Source organism: Micropterus salmoides, unplaced genomic scaffold (genome assembly GCF_014851395.1).
Source record: "Micropterus salmoides isolate LMB-PRFRI ecotype aquatic unplaced genomic scaffold, ASM1485139v1 Ms_hic_scaffold_3360, whole genome shotgun sequence".
In the NCBI taxonomy this organism is placed as follows: domain Eukaryota; kingdom Metazoa; phylum Chordata; class Actinopteri; order Centrarchiformes; family Centrarchidae; genus Micropterus; species Micropterus salmoides.
The window spans coordinates 1-25,000 of NW_024042663.1; the positions used below are offsets into that span (position 1 = coordinate 1).

The 25,000-nt window shown below is 40.6% G+C and overlaps 3 protein-coding genes across 4 annotated transcripts; 2 read left to right on the plus strand and 1 right to left on the minus strand.

Moving 5' to 3' along the window:
- The first annotated feature begins 1,190 nt into the window (after positions 1-1,190).
- Positions 1,191-7,522, plus strand: LOC119884337 (sodium-dependent neutral amino acid transporter B(0)AT3-like). The gene is made up of 12 exons (XM_038694769.1): positions 1,191-1,564; positions 2,291-2,431; positions 2,538-2,675; positions 3,241-3,422; positions 3,555-3,665; positions 3,744-3,856; positions 3,950-4,078; positions 4,168-4,324; positions 4,542-4,746; positions 4,847-5,006; positions 5,125-5,287; positions 7,177-7,522. The coding sequence occupies exons 1-12, from the start codon at positions 1,426-1,428 to the stop codon at positions 7,396-7,398; spliced, it is 1,860 nt and encodes a 619-aa protein (XP_038550697.1). The 5' UTR covers positions 1,191-1,425; the 3' UTR covers positions 7,399-7,522.
- A 445-nt stretch (positions 7,523-7,967) lies between these two features.
- On the minus strand, positions 7,968-18,171 carry tert (telomerase reverse transcriptase). The gene is made up of 17 exons (XM_038694768.1): positions 17,814-18,171; positions 16,088-17,384; positions 15,819-16,008; positions 15,558-15,711; positions 15,298-15,465; positions 14,947-15,108; positions 14,774-14,875; positions 14,605-14,690; positions 14,388-14,504; positions 14,174-14,245; positions 12,868-13,056; positions 12,657-12,783; positions 10,328-10,389; positions 9,873-9,997; positions 9,648-9,785; positions 8,265-8,429; positions 7,968-8,161 (listed from the first exon to the last, which is right to left on the minus strand). The coding sequence occupies exons 1-16, from the start codon at positions 18,027-18,029 to the stop codon at positions 8,326-8,328; spliced, it is 3,309 nt and encodes a 1,102-aa protein (XP_038550696.1). The 5' UTR covers positions 18,030-18,171; the 3' UTR covers positions 7,968-8,161; positions 8,265-8,325.
- Positions 18,172-21,630: 3,459 nt separating this feature from the next.
- On the plus strand, positions 21,631-24,987 carry LOC119884338 (histone-binding protein RBBP4; the record flags this gene model as incomplete). Of its 2 annotated transcripts, none has more annotated exon segments than XM_038694771.1 (9): positions 21,631-21,809; positions 22,625-22,772; positions 22,870-23,015; positions 23,435-23,608; positions 23,755-23,870; positions 24,073-24,233; positions 24,314-24,440; positions 24,561-24,638; positions 24,911-24,987. In XM_038694771.1, coding segments are annotated over 9 exon segments (1,043 nt in total), but the record flags the coding sequence as incomplete, so codon positions are not given.
- Positions 24,988-25,000: the final 13 nt, after the last annotated feature.

Below are 25,000 nucleotides of genomic sequence, written 5' to 3' on the forward strand. Positions count from 1 at the left end.
CAGACATGATGTCTTTATTATTTCCGATAGATCTTTTATTAAATTGAATAGAAAAACTAACAGATTGTTTTATGACACAAAGAGATACTGCACCACAACGTAAAATAAAAAGAGCATGAGTTTCGCTCAATGACAGATAGTGGAATGCATGACCAGCAAAAAGTACATATCATGGTCTCATTTGTTTTCAGTAATCACACCAATATGTTAAAAATCGATTTCAGATATCTCACAAGTGATACTTGTGGTACAGATTTCCCACATTTTAAACTAAACTATACAGGGACAGATTTCCTAATGAAATACAAAAGAAAATCTAATACAGAACTTCTACTTTTCTAAAGTGCAGATATGGAATAGAATTAAAACCTCATTCGACATTCAACAAGGTCAGTGCTTTTCTTCCTTTGATTCAAATAAACCTGTGCATGCATCTGCAAAAATTAAACCCAACTTCTATAACATACTGATCACAGGTCTGCTCAAAAAAGTCCAACAAACAATAATAGCTTGTCTTGTAAAGATGACTGTTGCAAGAGATTAAACAGGAGAAAAGAAAAGAGCTGAAAACTGTTCTGTGAAACCAGTTAGCACAACGGATTTTTATTGACATTCTTTTGACAGCTTGTGTTGAGAAATGATGAAATGATTGAGATGTGGCCCTGGTCAAGCTCCCACATCCACAGACTCTCTGTTTCTTATTGCACAAACAAATTCAGTGACGTTGTATTCAGCACTGAGACTGAGACTGAGAGAGACAGTGTCTCTCGCCCTCACTCTGCAATGTTACTCCTTTGCTTTAACCCAAGTCACCATATTCATTTTACTATTACTATTTGTTTTATGAAATTGTAATTACATTTTTCACATATTTTCTCCCTGAATGTTTATTACGTGTATTATTTCTTTAGTTTTTCACCTGTGTGTTTTCATTCTATGTAAAACATTCCCTGTTTTCAGTAATTAATTAAATAAAAGATACGGCTTGATAGTGACACAATTGTCATGGTGTCTTGTTTATTGACTGCATGCGTTCACTTTAGGTCAGTGTAACGTTGAAACAGCATCACCAGGTTATCCATTACTGGTGGCTTAGCACACTCCCATTTCAAACAAGCAGGGAGGTAGAACCACCAAATCATCATGTCTGATGTTTTCACTCCCTTTCCGGTTGCCTGATTTCTTCAGAAAAATAGAGCATTAAAGGACAGCCCACTAAAGAGAGCAAGACAGAAGGCAAGAAGGGAGAACTGGACATCACTTATGGCTAAACTACAAAAGACAGTTTTTATTCTGACATTCTGAGTTGAGGGCTGGAGAAATCTGGACTAAAAAAAAAATCTACTACCTGTTTGAATTGTATAGAATTAGGACAATCGGCATCCTTGTAACAGAACTGTAACTGTGCCTTTTTGCCAGCTGAGGATGGGGGAAACAGAAGACTCTGGGGTGGAGAGACCCAAATGGGACAACAAGATTCAGTACCTATTAACATGTATTGGCTTTGCAGTGGGACTTGGAAATGTGTGGCGTTTCCCCTACCTGTGCCAAATCTACGGAGGAGGTGAGATGCTTTTATATGATGCTATTATGTGAGCTGCATTACACGTCCCCAATCATACATCATGTTTTTAGTTTAATTAAGTACTTTATCACTTATGTTATTTTTTTCACTGTATTCCGTTTTTATTTTTTTTAGATTTTTTTCAAAGAAGAGATACATTAATGTTGGCCAAAACTGAATTGCAACATTTTGGATTCTCTTCCTCAATATGATTAGTTATTAACAAATGGACTTGCTAAGCCATTCTGGAAATGGTAAATCTTATCCAAGTTTGACTGATCTCCTCAACTGCCCATATTCCTGGATTTACTTCCTCATAGTTCCCAGTGAGATATCTTGAGTCCCAAGCCACAGAATAAAGTGAACTTCACATATTGACTCTGAGATTTGTGATTGCCACAGGCAGGGTTACATTCAGCCTCCATATGACCTCAACTTAGGGATCAATTAGTACCTTTAGCCTTAGATCTGTGTTATTTGAAGCAGTGGTGATTTAAAATACTGTTTTTTTACTTTTATTTTACTGACTCATGTTTATGGTCACTTGGAAACTGAAAACAAATAAAATAAAAAAATAACAGTGACAACCTAGTGTTAATGGATTGCCGTGCACTTACTAAGCACTTGAGATTAAGGTAATAAAAAGTAGTTTCTAAACTTTCTCTGCATTTAGTCTAATCTGGTTGATGTCTAACTGTGAGGTAAATGTTTACTTAATGTCCTCAGGTGCATTCCTCATCCCCTACCTGATAGCTCTGGTGTTTGAGGGCCTCCCCTTACTATATCTGGAACTGGCTATAGGACAGAGGCTCCGTATGGGCAGCATCGGCGTCTGGAACTCCATCTCACCGCTGCTGGGTGGAGTCGGTGTGTGGCCTAGAATTAATAGCAAAATGTATTGTGTGTGTCTGTATTTTCATTTGTCTCATTGCGGTAAGGAAAATGTTGTTGATAGTTCATTTCCTGCGCGTAGGAATTGCCTCCATGTTGGTGTCATTCCTAGTGGGCATTTTCTACAACACCATCCTGGCCTGGGTGCTCTGGTACTTCTTTCACTCTTTCCAAAACCCACTGCCATGGAGCCAGTGTCCACTCAATAATAACCACACAGGTAACAAGAAAACCCACCAGTTACTCTAGCTGCTTTTGAAACATCTATTGTCACACACTGTGATTGTTGCTGCATGTAAAAATCTAATGTATCAAATTCAGTTTAAGAGGTTAATATAATTACAATAAAGTTAGAAGATTATCACCAAGAGGAGTGGTTAACCGATTTAATAGGAAAACTAACAGATTGTTTTATGGCACTGAGAAATACTGCAGCACAGTATAATATAAAAAGAGCATGAGTTTCGCTCAGTGACGGATAGGGGAATGCATGACCAGTTAAAAGTGCATTTCATGATTTCATTTGTTTTCAGTAATCACACCAAGATATCAAAATCGATTTCAGATATCTCACAGGTGATACTTGTGCACATTTCCCACATACAGAAACACATTTATTAATGAAATACAAAAGCAAAAGAAAATTTAAAAGTACACGAGGTTAGTTCAAAAGGTAATGTGTGTTGAAACTAAAACGAACACTAATAACTTAAAGATTAAACCCTCGTTGAAGTTTATAGATTTAATGTTGTCATTGTTTGTTGCTTGTGTATGCATCCATATAGGATATAATGTGGAGTGTGAGAAGAGCACTCCAGTGAATTACTTCTGGTACCGTGAGACCCTGAACATCACACCTGACATCGAGACCAGCGGCTCCCTGCAGTGGTGGTTGGTCATCTGTCTGGCCAGCGCCTGGTGTGTGGTCTTCATCTGCTTCATCAAAGGCATCGAGTCCATGGGAAAGGTCTGTTTACCTGCAGAAAAAGAGATAAAGTCCTATTTTTAAAATCAGCCACTTGTGATCACTGATAATTTAAGGTAGGATGTAGAAAGAAAGAGTTAATGAGAGCTGTTTCATATTCTTTACATGTTTCAGGCTGTGTATGTCACAGCCACATTCCCTTACCTGGTGCTGACTATTTTCCTGATCCGTGGCCTCACTCTGCCTGGAGCTACTGATGGCCTGTTATACCTCTTCACTCCTGATGTGAGTTTGGTCATGTGTTGCTACTACAGGTTATTAAGCTTGCATCATCACCTGATTTGTTGCTTTCACGCTCTGTAGTGGGAGATACTGAAGAACCCTCAGGTGTGGCTGGACGCTGCCACCCAGATCTTCTTCTCCCTCTCTGTGGCCTTCGGAGGTCTCATAGCTTTCTCCAGCTACAATGAAGAGAGGTAAGGACGGAAACGATCTTAACTAAAATTAGGATGATTTGTGCCATGACATACAAAGCTGTTTTTTGTGGGGGTGGGTGCCGTGTCCATTAGAAACAACTGTGAGAGGGATGCTGTTCTAGTAGGAGTAATAAATAGCGCGACATCTCTCTACGCCTCGATTCCTATCTTCTCCATCCTGGGATTTAAGGCCAACAACGCCTTCAACTCCTGTGTAAAGGAGTACGTATGCACACATATTCTAATTTTAAAGCTTTTTTTTCTTGCTGATACCAATAAGGCAGATATTTTTTTCCGTATCCAATCTGCAGAAACATCTTGGCTATAACCAACCACTTTGAGCTTGGAGACCAGAACGTAACAGTAGAGAACTATGATGACTGGTTTCAGTATCTAAATCATACATTTCCAGATAAGGTGACCAGTTTGAACCTGAGGCTATGTGACCTGCAAACATTCCTTGACCAGGTACTGTAACTTTGATAACACACCCAGTCTTGTACATTGCATTATTTTTGTAGGAGTCTAAGTTTTCATATTCCCCATCTCCCTTAAATCCCAGTTGTTCTCTGCTCTCGCCTCCCTTTTCTTTCTTATGTGCAGCACATGATGTGCCGGTCAAACATGTGAAGTCAGTTCATGCTCCCTCATTACTTTCTTGCCTCTCTTTCATCTGCCTCCACAGAGTGCATCTGGTACCGGCCTGGCTTTTATAGTGTTCACTGAAGCAGTGAAGGAGATGCCAGCCTCGCAGGTGTGGGCCATATTGTTCTTCATCATGCTCTTCAGCTTGGGCCTGTCCTCCATGTTTGGAAACATTGAGGGAGTCCTCACGCCCATCAACGACCTCAAACTGGTGCCCAATTGGATCCCTAAAGAAGTTGTAACAGGTACCTGCAAATCAGCATAACTTGTAGCTCAAGTCGAGAGGATACATTTTTTTCCCCTTTGGATTCCCACTCTGAAAAACTTTTTTTCTCACTTCCATAGCAATCATCTGTTTGGTAGCCTTCTTGACGGCTCTCATCTTCACTCTGGGTTCAGGGAACTACTGGGTGGAGGTCTTTAACGGCTACGTGGGCTCTGTGCCTCTGCTCATCATTGCATTCTTTGAGATTACTGGAGTCATTTATGTCTATGGCATGAATAAGTACATTTTTCTCCTCTTCTTCAATACAGTCTAACTCTATAATGCCTTATGACAGTCATATGAAATTTTGATACCCGCTTTCTCTAATATTTTCTCTGGTGCCCTTCTTCTCTGACAGTTTCAGTGAAGACATCTATTTCATGATTGGGTCGAGGCCCAACATCTTCTGGAAGACGTGCTGGAGGGTGATCAGCCCTTTAATGCTCCTGGTGGTGTTGATTGCATATGTGGTCATCCAGGCACAGACACACCCCACATATGCCACATGGAACCCAGCTTATGTAAGCCAAAGTCAAGTGTTATGACAAGGAAATGTTAATAATGTAGAATATATCTATCCTAAATATTTCCATGTCAATAATGGATCAAATGTATATGAAACGTTGCTCATACAGACAACTCCACAAACTAGTGCCCAATTTTGCAGTTCTCTGGAGCTCTAGAGTGATTTAGCAACTGTTTTGGTTCATTCTCACATTAGCATAATTTTCAGCCACAGGAGGCGGCTATTTGCACCAAAAACTCTGATAAACCACCTTTACTTTACTACAAACAGCAGGCAAAACTCAGAGACTAGCTGGTGAACACTGTGGAGCATTTAGCAGCTAAATAGGTGGTAAAGAATAAACTACAAAGTAATGCACGTTTAAAGGAATAGTTTTACATATTTTAAATTATGCTTATTGGCTTTTTGTTGAGAGTTAGATGAGAAGAGTGACACTCTCTATGTATGCTAAATATGAAGCTAGGGCCAGAACAAAATTAGCTATGGAAGGAGAAAACAGCTTGCTTGGCTTTTAACAGTTTTATCTTCTGTTTAATCCAAAAGCAAAAGTAGAAGTAAAAGTTAGTTGTGGATTCAGTGTTGGGCAGTAACGCATTAATGTAATAATATTACTTTTCCCAGTATCTAAGTAGTGCAACTGATTACTTTTCTAAAACGGTAATATTATTAGTAATATTATAGTTACTAAGGCAAGTAACGCTGCGTTACTCGTTACTGAACACACCATAACGTTACTTGACGTAAATCCACGACTGTGCGGCAGCTCAGCTGTACCGGACTTTGTTGTTTCATGTCCGCTGACAGCCAAACACTAAATGAAGAAAGGCGAAGGAGGGAGAGAGGAGTTCTTTCCACAGCTGTAAGTAGCTGCTGCCATTATTGTGTCACAGTCCAAGATGCAAAGAACACTGTCGTCTAGTGTAAACTCTGTCCCAGCAGCAAAAAGCTTTCAACCGCGAACAGTTACATCTGATTTATTGAAGCATCTGCTGAAGCAGCACAGCAACGTGAAACTTACAGAAAGTCCAGCAGCTGCTCTCACTGATGCTCGGACTCGTCGGGAAAGAGTGGCGTTAATGTAACGTTTTGTAACTACTGAATACTGCTATTATAAACAGGCTACATGTGCAGAAAAACCGCTGTTTAAAAGTCGGGATTTACTTGCTTTATTTTTTTTATTTCAGCCGCTGGCGTTAAGAAACGTTAGTCTAGGCTATATGCTCTGTAACTTAAATACCACACTCCTTGCTGCTGTCATGGATATGATCTTAGTTAAAAAGTCGAGGGAGACTGCTTTGTTTGGGGGTGAAGGGGGGTGGTAGTGAAAGCAGTGTTTCCCATAATTAGCCAATAATTTGGATAATTATCAACGCAGACATAGGCCTACGGATTTTCCAATTTTTTACCAGGCATATTTAAAATAATTTTGTAGCTGTACTGAGCAGAGCCGTTAAATACTGAGGAGCACAAACCTGTCCAACGTCCCCTTCTGTGGGAAACACTGGAAAGTAATATAGTAACATAACTAGTAACGTGACAACTTACTTATACAGTAATAAGTAAAGTAATACTATTACTTTTTGAAGGAGTAATAAGTAACTTGTAATATATTATAATTTCTGCGTAACTTGCCCAACACTGGTTGTGATCTTATGGGGGGTTACATGCTAGAAGTATTTCTTATTTGGACTTAATTAGGCTAATGGCTTGCTGGCTGTACCTTCATATTTAGCACAGATTCATAAAGGTAGTATTGATTTTCTTCTCTCTGGAATAAGGCCACTAAGTGAATTTCACAAACTCTTTTTCACCTTTGTTTTAAAATTAAATAATGTTCCAGTATTCTGCACATATTATTTCACGCTTCCTTGTCTCTTTTTTCAGGAACTATTCCCCCAAACTGAAGTGAAGCCCTACCCAGACTGGGTGTTTGTCATAATTGTCCTCCTCTGTGTACTACCGGTGATTTCAATCCCTCTGGTGGCTCTCTACCAGCTGATCTGCTGTACAATCATGCAACCCTCTGCTCGTACTGACCAAAATACCTACTGCAATGATGCCTTTGAGGAAATACAGGAACAGGGACAGAGAAAGCAGAGGGCTTAAGAATTGCTCCAAGAAACAGTGTTACCGTGATCGTGAACAGAAAAGAACATCCTGGTGGTTCTCACGGCTACTACTTTACATAATAAAACTTTCCTATTGATTTTTGATGATTTATCAAGACCCGACCTGATGTGTGACCTCTCACATTTGTTTCCTTAATAACAAAACTGGATTTATTTAACAGTGAATGTCCTTTGTACATTGTGTACATGCCATACTGAAACACACAACCAGTATTTGATTACACATTTACAAAACCTTACATTTGAACATAAATGTAGTCTTAACATCATTTGATCTTAAGCTTCCTGCTGTTCATTGAAAGAACTTTGATTTCTGATGGCTTTATCATAAGTGTACTACATCAAACCTGAAAGCAAATTATCTAGTAAAAAAAAACCTTTTGACTTATGCATGTGATGGCTGACAATGTCGCTGTGAATGTAATTACTTAACAGTTATTTTCCAAATGATGTCACTTCTTCTTTGTGGAAAACTACCACAAAGTATAAATCAAAGTCCAGAGAGACAAGCAGCTGTGGGATGAGATGGGGGTCTAGTACAGTAGCTGGATGTTTTTCAAAAATCCATCTTTATTGATCTTGTGGTTGCATCATACGGGAGTGTTTATGACCAGGGTTTATCACTTAAATGTTTTATATCTTGTTGACCCAGGACTGTTTTCTCTTACAACACTATAACACACTGACAGATCAGCTAAATGGCTGATTTCAACACATTGCTCATCTCACTTCCTCGAAACCTGAGGATGCAGAATAAAAGGTTTCAGTCAATATTTTCAGTTGCTTGTTATAAAAATAGACAAAACACGCAACATGAACATTTTAGAAAATCTGAACTAATACCTTTCAGCTGCTGAGGGTTTCTTGGTTGTGTTGGCAGCTGTGATTAGGGCTTGATGGTAGTCTACATTTGGATGGCCAAGAAGTCGACTGGGGTCCTGGGGTTAGTGGCCTGACGGACCCTGGCAAGCCTCAGATCCCCCAGACGCTGCTCTAGACTGCGCTTCCCTGTCACGAGGATGACAGCAGGTGAACTGTTAAATTCATCCATCTGAAAGTTTTCCAACACCTCTAAAACTGAAATAAAAGGCAGCAATAAAATGACTTGTCGTATGTAAGATCATGGTGATATCCATGGGGTATCAAAGGGATTTGCCTTGCTGGCAAGATGCAAATAGAATGTTTTCATATTGTTGATTTTTTCAGTGTTTTCTGAGGGAGATTAAGGGCTCAATTTTCCTGCAGGCGCACAGTCAGCTGTAGCACAAGATCACTCCTTATGCAAGTTTTCTAGTGCAAATGGATATTTGCATCAAAATACAACTTAAGGAAAGAGCCTGTAATGGGGCAGAAGAATACACGAGGCGTATGTACAGTGTAATATCATCTATATGTCACTGAGAGTAATCCAGGGCCATAGCATTCTGCAGAAACGTCACTACTGGCATTAGGTTTGACCAATGAGTTTCCCCCAACAACTTGTAGAATGCTGGATCTTTTCGTGCTGTTGATTATGAATACCTGTGGCCATCATGGCTCAAGAATGGGGTTTGAGAGAGAAGCTGTGCCCATTTTATGCACAAATAACTCAGCAGCGGTATCCTCAATTATAATTAATACACCTCAGACACAAAGACACAGCAACAGGATCTCTAGCCTAGGACAACCATGGGTGATATCAACACCTTGCACCACCAGAATCATTTCGACTCTGATGCTACAGGTTTCATGGTCTCCACTCTTGGGCTATTACCATTAAAATAGCTTTTGCACAAAGTTAAAGTGGAGGATTTGCTGCTTTTCCATGTCTTAAATGATTGTAAACTAAATATCTTTGAGTTCTGCACCTGAAGATGTCATCTTGGGCTGTGGAAACAGTTTATAGACCCAACATTTAACTGAAAACTTTTGAATGGAGCCATAATTTACTTTTAATTTGATTTGTGTTTGTATAATAATAAATATCTCTTTTAAAATAATCTGTTCTGCTTTGTTTTTAATGTTGCTATCTCTTGCATCTGTCTTTTTATGTGAATGTTTCGTCTTTCGTGCAGCACACTGTATTGCATCTTTATGTATGAAATATGCTATATAAACTTTAATATTGATGGATGGATAGACGGATATAGTGCAATGGTGCTTGTCATCTTCTGCTGCCATAGTGTACTTCCAGTATGATAAGATAAATCTATCTTATCTTGTTATGCGTTTCCTGAGGGTACATACGTTTATGCAGGTGTGGAAGCAGATCCTTATATAGAGGACGGTGTTGTGACAGCACAAGCACAAAGGAGAGACAGAAAAGCAGCTCCACTGCTTCATACTGCACAATGCCGGTCTGGGCACTACTGCCTAAAATCAGTCCTGGACAAAGGGAAAGAGAAAATAAGATTTGAGAATGATACTGCTTAAATAATCCCCCCCCCAAGATGTATTAAGGCGAAATGTTGCCTTTGTTGCTGATCCTAATGAGCCGATTGGCATACTCAGCCATATCCCATATCATCTGCAAGAAGTAGACAGGGTTCTTAGCAACAGTCTGACCAAAGGGCAAACTCTGGGCACACACATGGAACCTGAAGAGAAAAACAGAAAAACAGAAAGAGACAAAGGAGGAGAATACAGAGACGAGCCCTGCCCATTCAGGTATTTACATTCTGAGATAAAGGTACAGTTTTTTTTACAGGTGCTGAGTGCAGATATTGACTGACCACCTTCTGTGCTTACTTTAATAAGTTAATAGTCTGTGAAGTTCCTGATTTGTGTTTATCACAACCGTATTTCAATGCTTCAGGTAGGTAATGAAAACAAATTATTTGCAAATCTATTCAATCTGATATAAGTCATACAAAATAACAGACAGTGGTATCGATGCATATTATGTGACATAAGAAAAAAAACTTTACCTGCATGCATGAAGCAGCACCATTTTGTAGATGTTCTTGTAGACTGCCTCAAGAGAATTGGTCTGAGAAGGGAAAAGGGTATCGATTATTATATTCAACACAAAAGCAAAGGTGCAAAATTTTAACTAAAGTGACTGAAATAGAAAAATATATATAATTAATCAATCAGTTAATTGCAAAGATGTTTATGAAAGGTACACTCGAGTCTCTTTAATACATGATCCATAACGGTTCAGTGTGCTTTATTGAATGTTTCATTTAAAAGTGTTGCCAAAGCAGTTTGCAACAAAATCAAAAAAGTTTACATTTGAATATGACATAACAAGATTAATCCAATCAAGACCATTCAATTAGCAGTCATAAATTACAGCACCACTAACAAATACAGATAGAATGTAAACTACAAATAAAAGTGAACAAGATGTAACCTGCCATGCAGCGAACGTTATGCGCAACAGTCACTTGCTGTGCCTCATGTTGTGACACAGGGACACATACGTACATGGCAGCAAGGCTTGCCACATGTCCTCCAAGGATTAATTTATTGTTATCTTCAATTCTTTGAAATCCAGTATTAATAGATGGAATATCTCACAACATTACACTCTTATGCTTATATATTGAGCTTCTATTATTTATAAAAATGTGTCTCCTCCTCACCTGTTGTACTATATTCTTTTGATAACCAGGACTTTTTATGTTTCCCTTTTTCACTTGCGAGAGTGTGGTCATTGAGTCTGTGCTTGGTAAGAAGCTGCCTCTGCTTGATATCTTTGACAGTAGATAATCTCAGTTTAGGTCCAGATAACACTCTAGTTTGTGATGGGTTTTTTCTCTCTTCCTCCCAATATTTCAATTAAATATATTTGCTTTGAGTGAGCAATAACATAACTTATCTTTTTTGTTCCTTGACCTGTTTCACCATTTTTCCTGTACGTTTTTACTGATATTTACTGTCTATCTGCTACACTGTTTGCCTATTATTCATTGAAGTGAAATGTCACGACTTGTAAACTTAGGTCACCTTGGATATTTGGCTGTACATGTTGATAAATGTCGCTCGACCAGATTCAGGTTTCTACCTTTGTAAGCTGTGTCCTTTGAATGAGGAAACCCCTTCACTGTGGCACAGCTAAAGTATGTTTTTTCTGGAGCTGACTGTAACATGTACTGAAGTGGAGTCCAGAGCCTTTTTGAACAGAGTGGAAGTTTCAAAACCTTTGTAAAGAACCGGCCTTTAATCAAAAGCTGTGGGTACAGTGGAATGTTTCGTCAGCTTAACTTAAATAGAGACTGTGCTCACATTTTAGATAAATGTACTGTGTGTTATATGCTAGAGGTACCTAATAGGATCAATCAAGATCTGGCCCATTTTCAGTTAGGTCAGTGTCACGTCCAATAAAATTTAAATTACTCAATTCACATACACACAGCCAAAACATTATGACCACTGACAGGTTGAGTAACACTTATTATCTTGTTATTATGGCACCTGTCAGTAGGTGGGATATATTAGGCAGCAAGGGAACATTTTGTCCTCCAAGATGATAAGTTAGAAGCAGTAAAAATGGGATAAGGATTTGAGTGACTTTGACAAGGGCCAGATTGTGATGGCTAGACAACTGGGTCAGAGCATTTCCAAAACTGCAGCTCTCGTGGGGTGGTCCCCGTCTGCAGTGAGTACCTACAAAAGTGAAGAAGTTAGGAAAAGCGGTAAACCGGGTCCTGGCTCACTGATGCGGCTAGCCAGTGTGGTCCGATCCAACAAACGAGCTACTGTAAGGTTAAACTGCTGAAAAAGTGTCCGAAAGCGCCTACAATGGGCACGTGGGCATCAGAATGGACCACGGTGCAATTCTGAAAAACAAGTCCGATCCGTGGAGTCCCAACATCGCAACTTACAGGAATTAAAGGATCTGCTGCTAATGTCTTGGTGCCAGATACCACAGCACGCCTTCAGAGGTCTAGCAGAGTAAAATGCCTTGACGGGTCTGGGCGGTTTTGGCCGCAAAGGGGATCTATACAATATTAGACAGGTGGTCATAATGTTATGGCTGATGGGTGTATACCATTTCCTTAGTATATTTTCTAAAGATATTGTTTGAATGTATATTTGCCTATGACAACAAGACTGAGAGTCTACAGCCATGCTGGTGATTCTGTGCAGCTAACGTTTGCTATTTAGACCTAAACACAAGTACATCTGAGCCTGAAGGGCATTACATTAGTTTTTAAGGTATTGGCTCATAAGAATTAGTGCTTGATTATGTTAATGGTGAGTATTCACAGGATTTTGAAAACATTTTCAAACCATTATTATTTCTCTGACCTTCAGGTCCAAGAACAAGGCGTGGCACTTGAGTCTGAGGATAGACATCAGTTTCCTCCTCATTTGCTGTCCAGCTGAGTGGAAAGAGCCCAAGGTGAGGCTGTAGCGCAGAGACAGGCCTGCATAGCTGTGACAGATGGAAGGTAAGAAGTAAACTAGGAGTAAAATGAACAATAACGAGAGAATCATAACAACTGACGGGAGGCTTCACCTAGAATAGTCTTTGTAGACGTCCAGTGAGTGCGTGTCCAGCAGCAGTCCACACCAGGGGAAGAGGCAGCGAGGGGGCAGCACACGAATGTCGGGACAAGAGCCTAAGTTTTCAGACACCTGAAAGTTGACCACCACCTTTTGCGGGTTGACCACCAGACCATACTGTGGTACCCCAGCCAGCAAGATCCTACACACAACGTGCAAGTGCCAGTATCAGCTGCTGAATCAACGGTACATTAAATGGGTCTTCCATTAAAAAAGGTAAATACTATAGATAAATGGTGTTTTATCTGTTCCAGTAGCCCGGCTTAAAACTAGAGGGGGCCTTCAGTGAACTGAGGATCTGAAACAACCTGAGGAATAAGCTGGTTGAGTGAGTAACATCTTTTAAATTTTTTCTTAATGCATACTTTTATCTGAACATATCCTGCATATACATTTGATATGACTTGAATTGTCTCTATTTCTTTTAGTGCTGACACCAAATAGTCGAAGATTCGATGCTTCGATGGGCGGAGCCTGATTCGACTGTCAATCTCACCGTTGATGAACCACACAAAGAATATTATATCATTTTTAAACAGCCGCTACTTGAATTAGACCCGCAAGGAACCGCAACTTGCATGCAGTTGTCAGCAGAACGGCAAAAACTCTGCACAAGACGGGTGAATGGCAAGGGCGAGAGAGAGAGAGAGAGAGATCAACAATACTCCTCAGTTTAGCTTCGGCTCGCAATCCCCATGCACAAAAACACACATGATTCGACTATAGGCAGGACTTGACGATTCTGATTCGACTATGTAAATCCTTAGTCGGGGACAGCCCTAATTTCTTTTATTTGATACTACTGAAATTGGTTTTATCCACGTTATTAGAAAAATCTAATCCATGTGATAACATTGTATGACTTGATGTTGTGTTTGAAGAATTTCATAACTTGGATTTGAAAGGTGCTCTACAAATAAAGTACTGTAAGCTTACAGATGTTTAAACAACATTTATGGAACTGACTACACTACTTGTTAAAATGGAACTGCAAATCACTCTGACGCCTTCTACTTCAACATATCATGTATGGTTTCCGATAACAATTTTACTGCCACGAAAAAAACAATGGCTGCCAATAAAACTCAGTGAAAACAAATGCATATGGCCTCGTTGCATCTGGTTAATGGATTTTCTAAAGGTTCGAAATAACCATGATTTTTGAAAAGTGCATTTGTAAAGATAAAGCAGCTCTGTCAAAAATAAATGTTGGTTGAGAGCCCTTGTGTCACATGAACAGTCATATGCGTGTGTCATACTTGAGAAAGGTTTGTGCTTTGTGTAAGTCTGGGGTGATCAGAAGGAAGTCATCAACCAGTCTCATCAAACATCTACAGGACACGGAGAGAGGAAAATAACACACAGTAATTAGAAGAGTGCTCCGGTACAGGAAGACTGCCATCCAGTGCTGCAGATGTGTTATTACATCTACAGAAGTTGATGTTGGCTGAAACACATAGGCGTCTGCTGTACCCTTTCTTTTCAGTAATGTCTTGGAACAGGACATTCTCCATGTGACCATAGCAGAGACAGCAGAGCAGACTGGACACAACCGACCCCTGAGGAATCCCTCGGCACTGACGGTATGTTCTGAAACACGTAGGGCCAAAGTCAGAATGCGTTCGCATTACCAAATGAGCTATGACAAGCTGCTCACAATGTCGGCCTATTTAATGCTGGTGATGCATACTTCTTCCCAAACTGAACAACGCTGCCAGTTAGCATTTGGGTGAAGAACTGCAATGCCTCTCTGCCATGAAGGTCTGAGCAGAAATGCTGAGAGGAAGAAAAGAAATGAAACGCACTGGTTAAAAGAAGTATCAAAGATCCTCATCCAAAGAAATATCTGTCACTCTCACCTGTTCTACCAGTATGGCATGATGAACTTTTCCTCTTTTCTGCAGTGACATCACAAAGCCTTTCATGTTGGTGGATCCCATGTTATCCTCCAGAAAATCTGCCTGTAATGATAAACATGAGAAACTCTCCAGATATTTTCCAAGCACACTGTATAGAGTTTGTGTGACGGTACCTGTCTAACAAAGGACTTTTTCAGGCCCTCGTGGGAATCAGCCCAGATCTTGGCATAGCGGCGGATTGTAAAGAGTTCATCCTGGACAGGTGACAGAGCCTGGCCTATCACCTCAATGAGTTTGTCATGGGGCAGACTCTCATAGGCTCCACTCACATCCACCTTAAATGCAGAGAAAAGACAAAAATGAATAAATGAAGGAGGAAAACCACATTTAACAAAAAGGCCAGAACAGCGGTTTAATGATTTTTGTGGCAGTATCCTCACAAAAATGTATGAATAGCATTGCATAACATACATCAATAGCACTATGCCAGTCTATTGCCAGGACAATTAAGTAAGGACAAAAACCTTAACAAAGTAGAGTGGTTGAGGCTTGTCCTTCTGGGCCGGAGCTATAGAGCCCAACACCTTGTGGATATCGGTCATCCCCCACACCGTGGAGCCCAGGAGGGATGGAGTGGAGCGCACACAGGCCCGCAGCATATCCAGCAAGTCCCGGACACGCACTCTGTAGACCTGCGGGACAAAAGAAATGTCCTACAATATGTGCGCACGCTCAAACGTGTAATAACACAACTTGTGGATATGTAAGGGAGAACAAAATGTACCCTTGTTTTGGCATCTGCTCCTATGACTCGTGTGATCGGCCTCATGCCATCAGTCTTGGGAATGAAGCGAAGGCGGGAGACGACGGTGGCTTTGGGGAGGGACGCCACCTGAGCCGGAGTCAACTCCTCCATCTGACCCTTGGAGAGGTGACCTCTAAATCACAAAAATGGTTTGTGAGCTTGTGTCCCATGACTGTATGAATGTGAGCCTTTGCAGGAGCGTGTGTGCGTGTGTGTGTGCGCGCGTGTTTGTGTGTGTACCTGAAGGCCAAGTCCTGCAGTTTTGTCCAGACTTCCTGTCTGTAGAACTTGACGGCGTTCTTCTGGCCCACGCTCTCAGTGACATAGAAACAGGCTCGAACCAGGCCTACAACGTAGCCGTCCAGAAGCCAAGCCAGGAACTGACCTAGGATCTGTGTTCGGTATGAGAGCTCACTGGGCGGGAACCTGCCTGCAGATGAGAGTGGTTTGGTTAAGTCAGGCAAAATACATCACAGCAGGAGAAAACCCACCACCTACAATAGTGTTACCTGTTTTACTGATCTTCACCCAGTCGCAGTCGTTCACCTTTATCTTCCACATCAGTTCAGCCAGTGAGAGCCTCTCAAACTTGCCACTGCGCAAGAAGCCCCTGACCCTGACACAGAAATTAAGTCGGTTGTGGTCGGAGCCCCACAACTCCTGGGGGATCACAGCAGAGAGGCACTCCTTGACGAACAGGTAAACCCGTTGAGGTGCACAGTGCTGAGGCAAGAGGGAGCTTATTTCCTGTTGGCCTGCGTCTCTCTCCTCCACCACAGGGCACATCCTCTGCAGTATTCTGCTGTAGGGGCATCTCCTGTGTTGACGCAGCAGCTGACTGAACAGGGGGACCATATTAAAAAAGCGCCGGGGAAGTCTCTTTGGCTTCCTCTCTGTCCCATTTAGATACGCCAGTCCCTCAAAAAAGACTGTTCGTACCAAATCTTGCCCTTGTAGCCTTCTGCATCCATCAGCAGTCTTCTTCTTCCTATTGAGGAGGAAGCCATGCATGCCCCTTCCTCCATAAAGGAATCCAAGTGTGCGGATAAAACACTGTGAGGGGGGCAAAGGGGGGAAAATCCCCGATCTCCAACTGGGTCCTCCCTCCAAGGGAAGTATGGTTGTTTGTATTTCAACAGGCTGTCTGGAACCAGGAACGCCATTTTCCAAAGGCTTCACAGATAATGTTGGTTCCACATACATGTGCTGCCCTTCCTCCACTGTTTCATAGCAAACAGGATTGATTTCTTGCGTGGGTTCTTGCTGTCCTACCCGCCTCCTCTTTCCTGAACAAGTCATAATCTCTTCCTCGTCCATCTGATCAATTTCTCTCTTTCTTTTCCCCGTCTTCACTCTTACATCCCTTCTGTTGCTCTTCTTGTTGAAAGGAATGTCAACTCCCTGCACCGCACCTCGATGCCTTCTGAATTTAACGCCGCTGCGTGACCTGGGCCGAGGCTGGAGGTAAAACCCAGAGGAGGCAGTAGCCATTGAGACCCTGTCATAGACAGGCACGCCGCACACCTGGAAAACACATGAAGGAGGGACGGCCACAAACAGAGAGCAGCTCTCCAACAGGTACCGTGTGATATCTGTGCCGAGACGTACTGTGACTTTCTTCCACAGGTCACTGCCATGGATATAGGCAGCGCTTTGAGTTACATCTCCTTGGAATTTAAAATGGTCTGCGTCCCGCTCCTCTTGAGCCAGAGAAAGAAAATTGTAGCCATGTGCCAAGACATTTCTTTTTTTTTTTCTTTTCAGACTGTTAAGAACAAAGGCCAGCAGTTCAGGCAGAGTGCAGATCTGTGGAAAGCATAAAATACATCACATCAAAATACTGTAAGAACTAAGCATCCCTCATTTGAGTTATATTACTAAATCCTGACATGTTCCTTTCATTTTTGCAGAGAAAACATTAAAATCTGTGTCTTATAACGCTGACCGCTTTTTCTTTTACAACAGAGTGGATTTCCTTGGAAAACCACTATAAACTGTATGAGTGATGTACAGTAACTGACAGCTTTGATGGCAGATTATGGTTGAGCTGCCAATAAAGTAACTTGTCCTGCCTCAGCACGGGTAATAATATTAATTTTCATCAATCCTATGTTCCCAGTGTCCTATGTTCCCCAGTTCTAGGGGGGTAGGAGTTGGCTACTGTCTCAAGCTATTAGCTACATTAGTACTAAACTGACAAGCTAATTTCAGATCGTTTTTATATATTTGGGTTACCTGGTTGCAGCTTGGCACTTGCCGTAGTTCCTTGTCAAAGCACACAAAAATACCCCGAACGAAGGATTTGAAGCGGTTTGTGTCGGGCTGTTCAATGAGCGCTGCTCTCTGTCCTTCTCTGAACACGATGCTGCCCGCAAACTCCTCCAGTGTCTGCACGTGTTGATACAGTGACCGGAGAATGTCGAGCACCTGGGACATGTCAGTCATAGACATAGTGACAGCATGGAGCCGCTATGTTATTATTACCTTATTAACTTACTTGGGACATTAGTAGACAGGGTACACCCGTGGTTAGCAAACCAGCGTTGGGTGGAGCTTCATTTGCAGTTTAAGGGCCCGCGTCATCTTCAGCACTGAAGTCAAGCCAGCCCTCGCGCTGTTTTGCGATGCGTGTTTTTTCTCGGCATTACGGTAACATCGTGTCGCAGCACATTTCAAAATAAAAGTGAGCTTCTGCTGAACATAATGTGAAATAATGTGGCAAAAACGATTGAATAAATAAATAAATGCTTAAGACACCACAAGTATCTAAAGAAAATATTACAGTCTCACAGAAAGCTTACTACATTCAGCCAAGATTCAAACTCATGTAAAAAGAAAACCTTCTGTTTCCACTAACTCATTTCACTTCAAAGTGACAGCAGACCACCTCAGGGAGACCCTCTGTCAATATCAGAACAATCTGATGTAGTTATTTGAAATTACAGCCATTGAAAATGTCTATTTACACTTAATTTGCTGGTTTCAGATGGATGTTAAAAGAAAACGTCCTGTTTCCACTGACTCATTTCACTTCACAGTGACAGCAGACCACCTCAGGGAGACCCTGACCACCAGAGAATAACAGTCAGCCAATATCAAAGTAGTCTCATGTCCATTTTCTAAATGTATACACATATAAACACACAGACACTGCACATTATTTTCCAGATATATATACACATCTTTATAAAATAAAAGTAGGCTATGTGTATATATTACAAAAAAATATGTAATTGTTCAGAATGTGCATATGTGTGTATCTTGGATTATTTCTTTATTCCCATTACTTCCTTGTCCATACAAGCTTTATTGGTGGGATGCGATGTCTTACAGGCACACAGAGCAATTCCACTTTGATTTTCTCACTTTCTTCAGGTCTCTGGTGTCCATAGCAAGGCACTGCTCATGGAACCATCTTTCACACATTTCACATTGGATCTACAAAGGACAAGGTTAAAATTAATTTCAAAGATGATTGTCAGGGTACTCTCACAACATAAGACCTTTTTCAACAAATGAAGAAAACAACATAGTCCCAGTCTCTGTTTACTGTTACACACACACACACACACACACACACCCACACACACCTCTGCTCATACTAGATTTCCATTTCTACAATAAACAAGTCACAAGAACAAAGACTGTGACAGTGCCATTGGATTGGACAGATTACCAACATCATTAATTGTTCTAACTGGACAAAGTGTGGAGGTCGACAGCCACAAATGAAATCATCCTGATAATTCATTCATTTTAATAGAGGTCTCAAGTTTGAGGATCAGAAGCCAATACCACTGCTGTATGTGAATCAAATGTGAGAGAGTTAGTGGAAACAGGAAGTTTTCTTTTTACATGAGTTCGAATCTTGGCTGAATGTAGTAAGCTTTCTGTGAGAATGTAATAATTTCTTTAGATACTTGTGGTGTCTTAAGCATTTATTTATTTATTCAATCGTTTCTGCCACATCAATTGCATTATGTTCAGCAGAAGCGCATTTTTATTTTGAAATGTGCTGTGACACTATATTACCGTAATGCCGAGAAAAAATACGCATCGCAAAACAGCGCGAGGGCTGGCTTGACTTCAGTTCTTCAGCCAATGAGAGATCAGTGTACCGTAAGTGTCCAATCAGATAGCGTCATACTCCAGCGGGAAGTTGAACAATAGCCAACAAGAAAAGGAATGTTGTCTTTTTTGCATGCGCAGATGAGGAAATGGACAGTTCCACGTGAAAATTGTAATGATAATACATCATAAGTATTAAAATAAGCTTTCTGAAACGCTTCTTAAATTCCCTTATGGTAAACATGCTGGTCTGACTGATCTGATTTAGACTCACAGTTCTAAAAATGTAACCATTGCCAATCTTTGTTTGAACAACACAGTAAGGATAAAATGCTAATATAACCACAGACTGTAAAGGAATATGACAGAAGGCCACTTTTTTCACACTTTTATTTGACAAAGTCATCATATATATTAACAGAGCCAGGGGTGAGTCACAAGATAAATGGGTGAAAGGCATACACGCTATATAAAAGTGATGGGCAATACAAAAATGATAATTATCGTGATATAATTTTCCTCAATAACAATAGAATAAATGTTCAGTAAATGTTTGATTTAATTCATTTGAATCACTATTATCTATTAAGATATTTATTTTGTTGAGAAACGGATTGAAAAAAGATTTTATCATAATTCTTTTGAATGTTCTACCTCAGTTTTGTGAAGTGATCCACTTGTTTGGCATCAAGTGTTTGGCATGTTCTGACCATAAAGAATAGTTGAAAACCACAATTAAACATCATGCTTTCTTCAACTTTCACTCAGGGGCAAAAATCAGCCTTTAAACTTGAAAAAAATATAATATGACATTTATAAATAGTATAATATAGACAGTTATCGGTATCAAATGGAAACATATTTTTAGCATAATATATAGCTATTTTGGCCATGTCTCCCAACCAAGGGCGTCACTTTGTGTTGAAAAGTGGTGGGGACATTGGGGCTCAGATTAGGGGTGTGAAGAGACACTTAGCTTGCGATACATCACAATACGCGATATTAGGTTCATGAGAACGAGACAAAAAGATCCTTAAACAGTGTTTTAAAGACATCCACAATGCTGAGATATAGGCACAGGGGTCTGGGGGGACCTCCCCCAGGAAATTTTGATCATTAAAGACTTAATTTCCCCCATTCTGGTGATCGTTTCTGCACCAATTTATGGTGGAAATGTTTTATTTATGTAAAAGGAAACACAAAATTCAGCTGGCACATTACTTTTCAAAATATATAAATATAACAATATCAAGCAGTGCAGCTCTCAGGCATTTTGTGTTGCTTTCAGAACTGTTTCTCCTGTAGATCAACTTTTCTCATATAATATCATCCATGCTGAGGCAACACATATGTAGGCATGATTTAGTCTTCCCTCCTCTTTTGTCATGTTCACAGGGAGAGAATGGAAAACTTGGCCAAAAAGAAACAGTGTCAATTCATTTTATGATCAGTAGCTTGTTTATTTTAGCTTAAGTTCGACTTATTGGAATATGCACATTGGTTTCTTCTATATTTTAATTGCCTTGAATGTATTCTTAATTTGCAAATAAACTTTTCTAAAGGCATTTTCATTTATCATATAACTGCAAGCTATATTTCAGAACGTTTTTTGGGGACAAAATCAGCCATTTCAAGTGTAAAAAAAGTCCCCAGTGTAAATAACACCTATGCTCCCAACACTAACGTATGTAATAGGTACATGCTGGATTTGGTTGAAGTAACAAGTATTGCATTGCCTCTGAGCAGTCACCACAGAATAAACATTTTATGATAATATATGTTTTAATCTGTTGGTATTTATGTAGTTAGTCTTCTTCACCATAGACTGTATATAAAAACATCCCCACCATACCTGGTGCTTGAAGGCAGCATCACACGACCTCCTGCTGCCCCCTGCTGGTTCACTATGGTACACACGCGCACAGTTGCTACGGTCTGATTGGTGGAAGGACCGCCCCTCTTGCTTGCACTGAGCGAGCGCGCGAATGCACCCACGTCTCTCACAGTCGGATGCTCTATTAGCTGCTAGCTTAGCGTTGTTCACTCTGTGCTTTAAACAAAGCACGCCAGAGGAGGACCTGAGACAAGGCTATTTGTCTCCACATATCAATCAACCTTAAATCTCGTTGGTCTATAAGATACCTGCGATGGCGGACAAGGAAGGTAAAGTGAAAGCTTTTATTTTCTTCAGCGAAAAATAACGCGGTAATCTGAAATGTTTTAGCTAGCTAAGGTAACAGCTAGCTGTCGCAACGTTACCGTTAGCTCCTAGGATGGCCTTTATCAGGCTTAGCAAAAGCCGGGTACTTCTTCATTGTGTGAGCTGTAACAATCTCGATTTCAGTTTGCAGTTGTTGTTTTCGCATTGTTTGCCCCCGGTTGACGTGTTCTGCTAACGTTATAAGTTATGTCCTAGTTGGGAGTAAGGCCGCAGCGCGACCGTGTATGTTAAGTATGCTAACGCTAGCATAAGCATAACGTTAACTTGATCGCGATAGCCGAGGAAGCTAACGGAGATATGCTTCTGAAAACACTTCCATACTCCTAACTGAACACTGATCATGAAAAACTTCCGTCTAAAACGAGAACCGTAAACGGCCGTTGATTAAGTGCCATAAGCGTTATCTGTCATTAATGTCTTGACTGTCGCAGAGACACACTGGCAATTCACCCTAATGAATATTAAACTGACACGAAGCTACAGACGCATCTGCAAACGTTTGAAGTAAATAAAAACGGAAATTGTTGTGGAACAGTCATTTTTCAATATGTCTATATTGTTTTGTTCATAGTGTGTATATTAGTGTTGTCTACTCTGTAGTTTGTGTCTGATATTATATTATTATTTTATTATTGTATAAGTAAGCACATCGTGAGCAATGTACAATCCTGAGTCAAATTCCTCGTATGTGTACACATACCTGGCAATAAAACTGATTCTGATCACTAGTCCTGTCATCATTTTGTGCTCTCAGCAGGTGCATTTGATGATGCAGTTGAAGAGAGGGTGATCAATGAGGAGTACAAGATCTGGAAGAAAAACACTCCCTTCCTGTACGACCTGGTTATGACCCATGCCTTAGAGTGGCCCAGTCTTACTGCTCAGTGGCTGCCTGACGTCTCCAGGTACACACTTTTACACATAAGGGAAATTGTAATTTTCACACATAGAATAGGTGTGAATGGGCCGGGGTTAATGTGTTTTGGGTTTTTTAATCCCCAGGCCAGAAGGGAAGGATTACAGTGTGCACCGGCTGGTGTTGGGCACTCACACATCTGATGAGCAGAATCACCTGGTCATTGCCAGCGTCCAGCTGCCCAATGATGATGCCCAGTTTGACGCCTCACATTATGACAGCGAGAAAGGAGGTTGGAGACTTGCACACCCACAATAAGTCACATAAGTGTGAATATTCAAGCAGGCAGACTTTTCATGTACTGTGTTTTAATATTAAGTTAATTTATTAGAATAGCATGCACTTTGTCAATGTAGTCATAACCTGATTAAGTGATCCAGTAATAATGGTAATAATTAAATGATAATTATATTCTTGACTAGAAAAAAGCAATGTAAATCAATAGGCACCTCAGCAAGCATTACAATGTAATTGTTGCGTGTAACATAGTTGCCTTTGTATTTATTAACAGAGGAGTAGTCACTTAAGAGGTCATTTTTATTATTGGGCTTCTTTGGACAGATCAGAGTTACATTCCCTAAATCAATTGCATGTATGTATTGAATCCATATTGTGTCTTTACTATAAAGATATTTTCTTATATTTCCACAGAGTTTGGAGGTTTTGGCTCCGTAAGCGGAAAGATCGAGATAGAAATCAAGATCAGCCATGAAGGAGAGGTGAATCGTGCCCGCTATATGCCCCAGAACCCTTGCATCATCGCCACCAAGACCCCCACCTCAGATGTGCTGGTGTTTGACTACACCAAACACCCCTCCAAGCCAGGTACATAGATCACGCACACTACAAGACACTAAGAAAGGTAGTATGTAGTTTGAACAAGATTTGAAAGTGACTTAGATTACTGCATATCTGCTCTTGTTTTTGCTGTGAACTAAAGAGACAATGTGCATTAATTTTATTGTCCACAGATGCTTCTGGAGAGTGCCGCCCTGATCTGCGTCTCAGAGGCCATCAGAAAGAAGGCTATGGTCTCTCCTGGAATCCCAATTTGTCTGGCTCACTACTCAGTGCTTCAGATGACCATGTAAGAGAAAAGTCGGGTTTCATTGCCATGTATTTACCAAGCGACTTCCCTTATTTGGGGAGTTTTTTTGGTTACCAATTTACTGCATTTAATGCACTTACGCCATACAATAAACTCAAGATGCATTTCATGAAATTAAGAAGCGTTCAAACATGAGATCTGAAATATTGATGGATTTTGTCTCATGTTTCATAACCTGTAGACCGTCTGTCTGTGGGACATAAGTGCTGTGCCAAAGGAGGGGAAGATCGTCGATGCAAAGACTATCTTCACAGGTCACACTGCTGTGGTTGAAGATGTTTCCTGGCACTTGCTACACGAGTCACTCTTTGGATCTGTAGCAGATGACCAGAAGCTTATGATGTAAGAAACTTCATAATAAGTCAAATCTGCCAGGCAGATCGTGCACAGTAAATTAAATGATATGTAATTTTCTACCTCAGTTGGGACACTCGTTCAAACAACACCTCCAAACCCAGCCATGCAGTAGACGCCCACACAGCAGAGGTCAACTGTTTGTCATTTAACCCTTATAGCGAGTTTATACTTGCCTCTGGATCTGCAGACAAGGTAACTGCAATATTCCACCGATTCTTAATTGTCGTTATTTAGTGTAATTTTCAGCAGTAATTTTTGCAGTTTTGTAACTGAAGTTATTGCAGAGATTAAGAAAATCTCTTCCTCTCACAGACTGTGGCTCTTTGGGACTTGAGAAACTTGAAACTGAAGCTGCATTCCTTCGAGTCACACAAGGACGAGATCTTCCAGGTAAGATACTTATCACTCATGACATTTTCTTAAAATAAGGATATCATGGTATCTTGAATCTGAATTTGAATCTCTTCAGTTCTCAAAGTATTTTTCTGGTGCTTTGAAGAATTTATATAAATCAAAATGATCATAAATCCGAAGCATCAGCACATACCAAGCAAAAACACAAGATAAATGTTCCTGACAAATTCTTTCACGACAGTTTCAGTATTGTAAGTCTGTGTTTTTATTCAGATTGACCTAATTTGAGCTCTCACTGGCTGTTCTAGGTTCAGTGGTCACCCCATAATGAGACCATATTGGCATCCAGTGGAACAGACCGTCGACTGAACGTCTGGGACCTCAGGTAAAGAACATTT

Coding starts and splice junctions, on each gene's coding strand:
- tert (XM_038694768.1), bottom strand. CDS start 18,029: ATGTCTATGACTGACATGTCCCAGGTGCTCGACATTCTCCGGTCACTG. Junction 14,876..14,946: donor AAAAGTCCTTTGTTAGACAG/GTACCGTCACAC, acceptor TTATCATTACAG/GCAGATTTTCTGGAGGATAA. Junction 10,390..12,656: donor CCTTGTTCTTGGACCTGAAG/GTCAGAGAAATA, acceptor TTCCCTTCTCAG/ACCAATTCTCTTGAGGCAGT.
- LOC119884337 (XM_038694769.1), top strand. CDS start 1,426: ATGGGGGAAACAGAAGACTCTGGGGTGGAGAGACCCAAATGGGACAAC. Junction 2,432..2,537: donor ACCGCTGCTGGGTGGAGTCG/GTGTGTGGCCTA, acceptor TCCTGCGCGTAG/GAATTGCCTCCATGTTGGTG. Junction 5,007..5,124: donor TATGTCTATGGCATGAATAA/GTACATTTTTCT, acceptor CTTCTCTGACAG/TTTCAGTGAAGACATCTATT.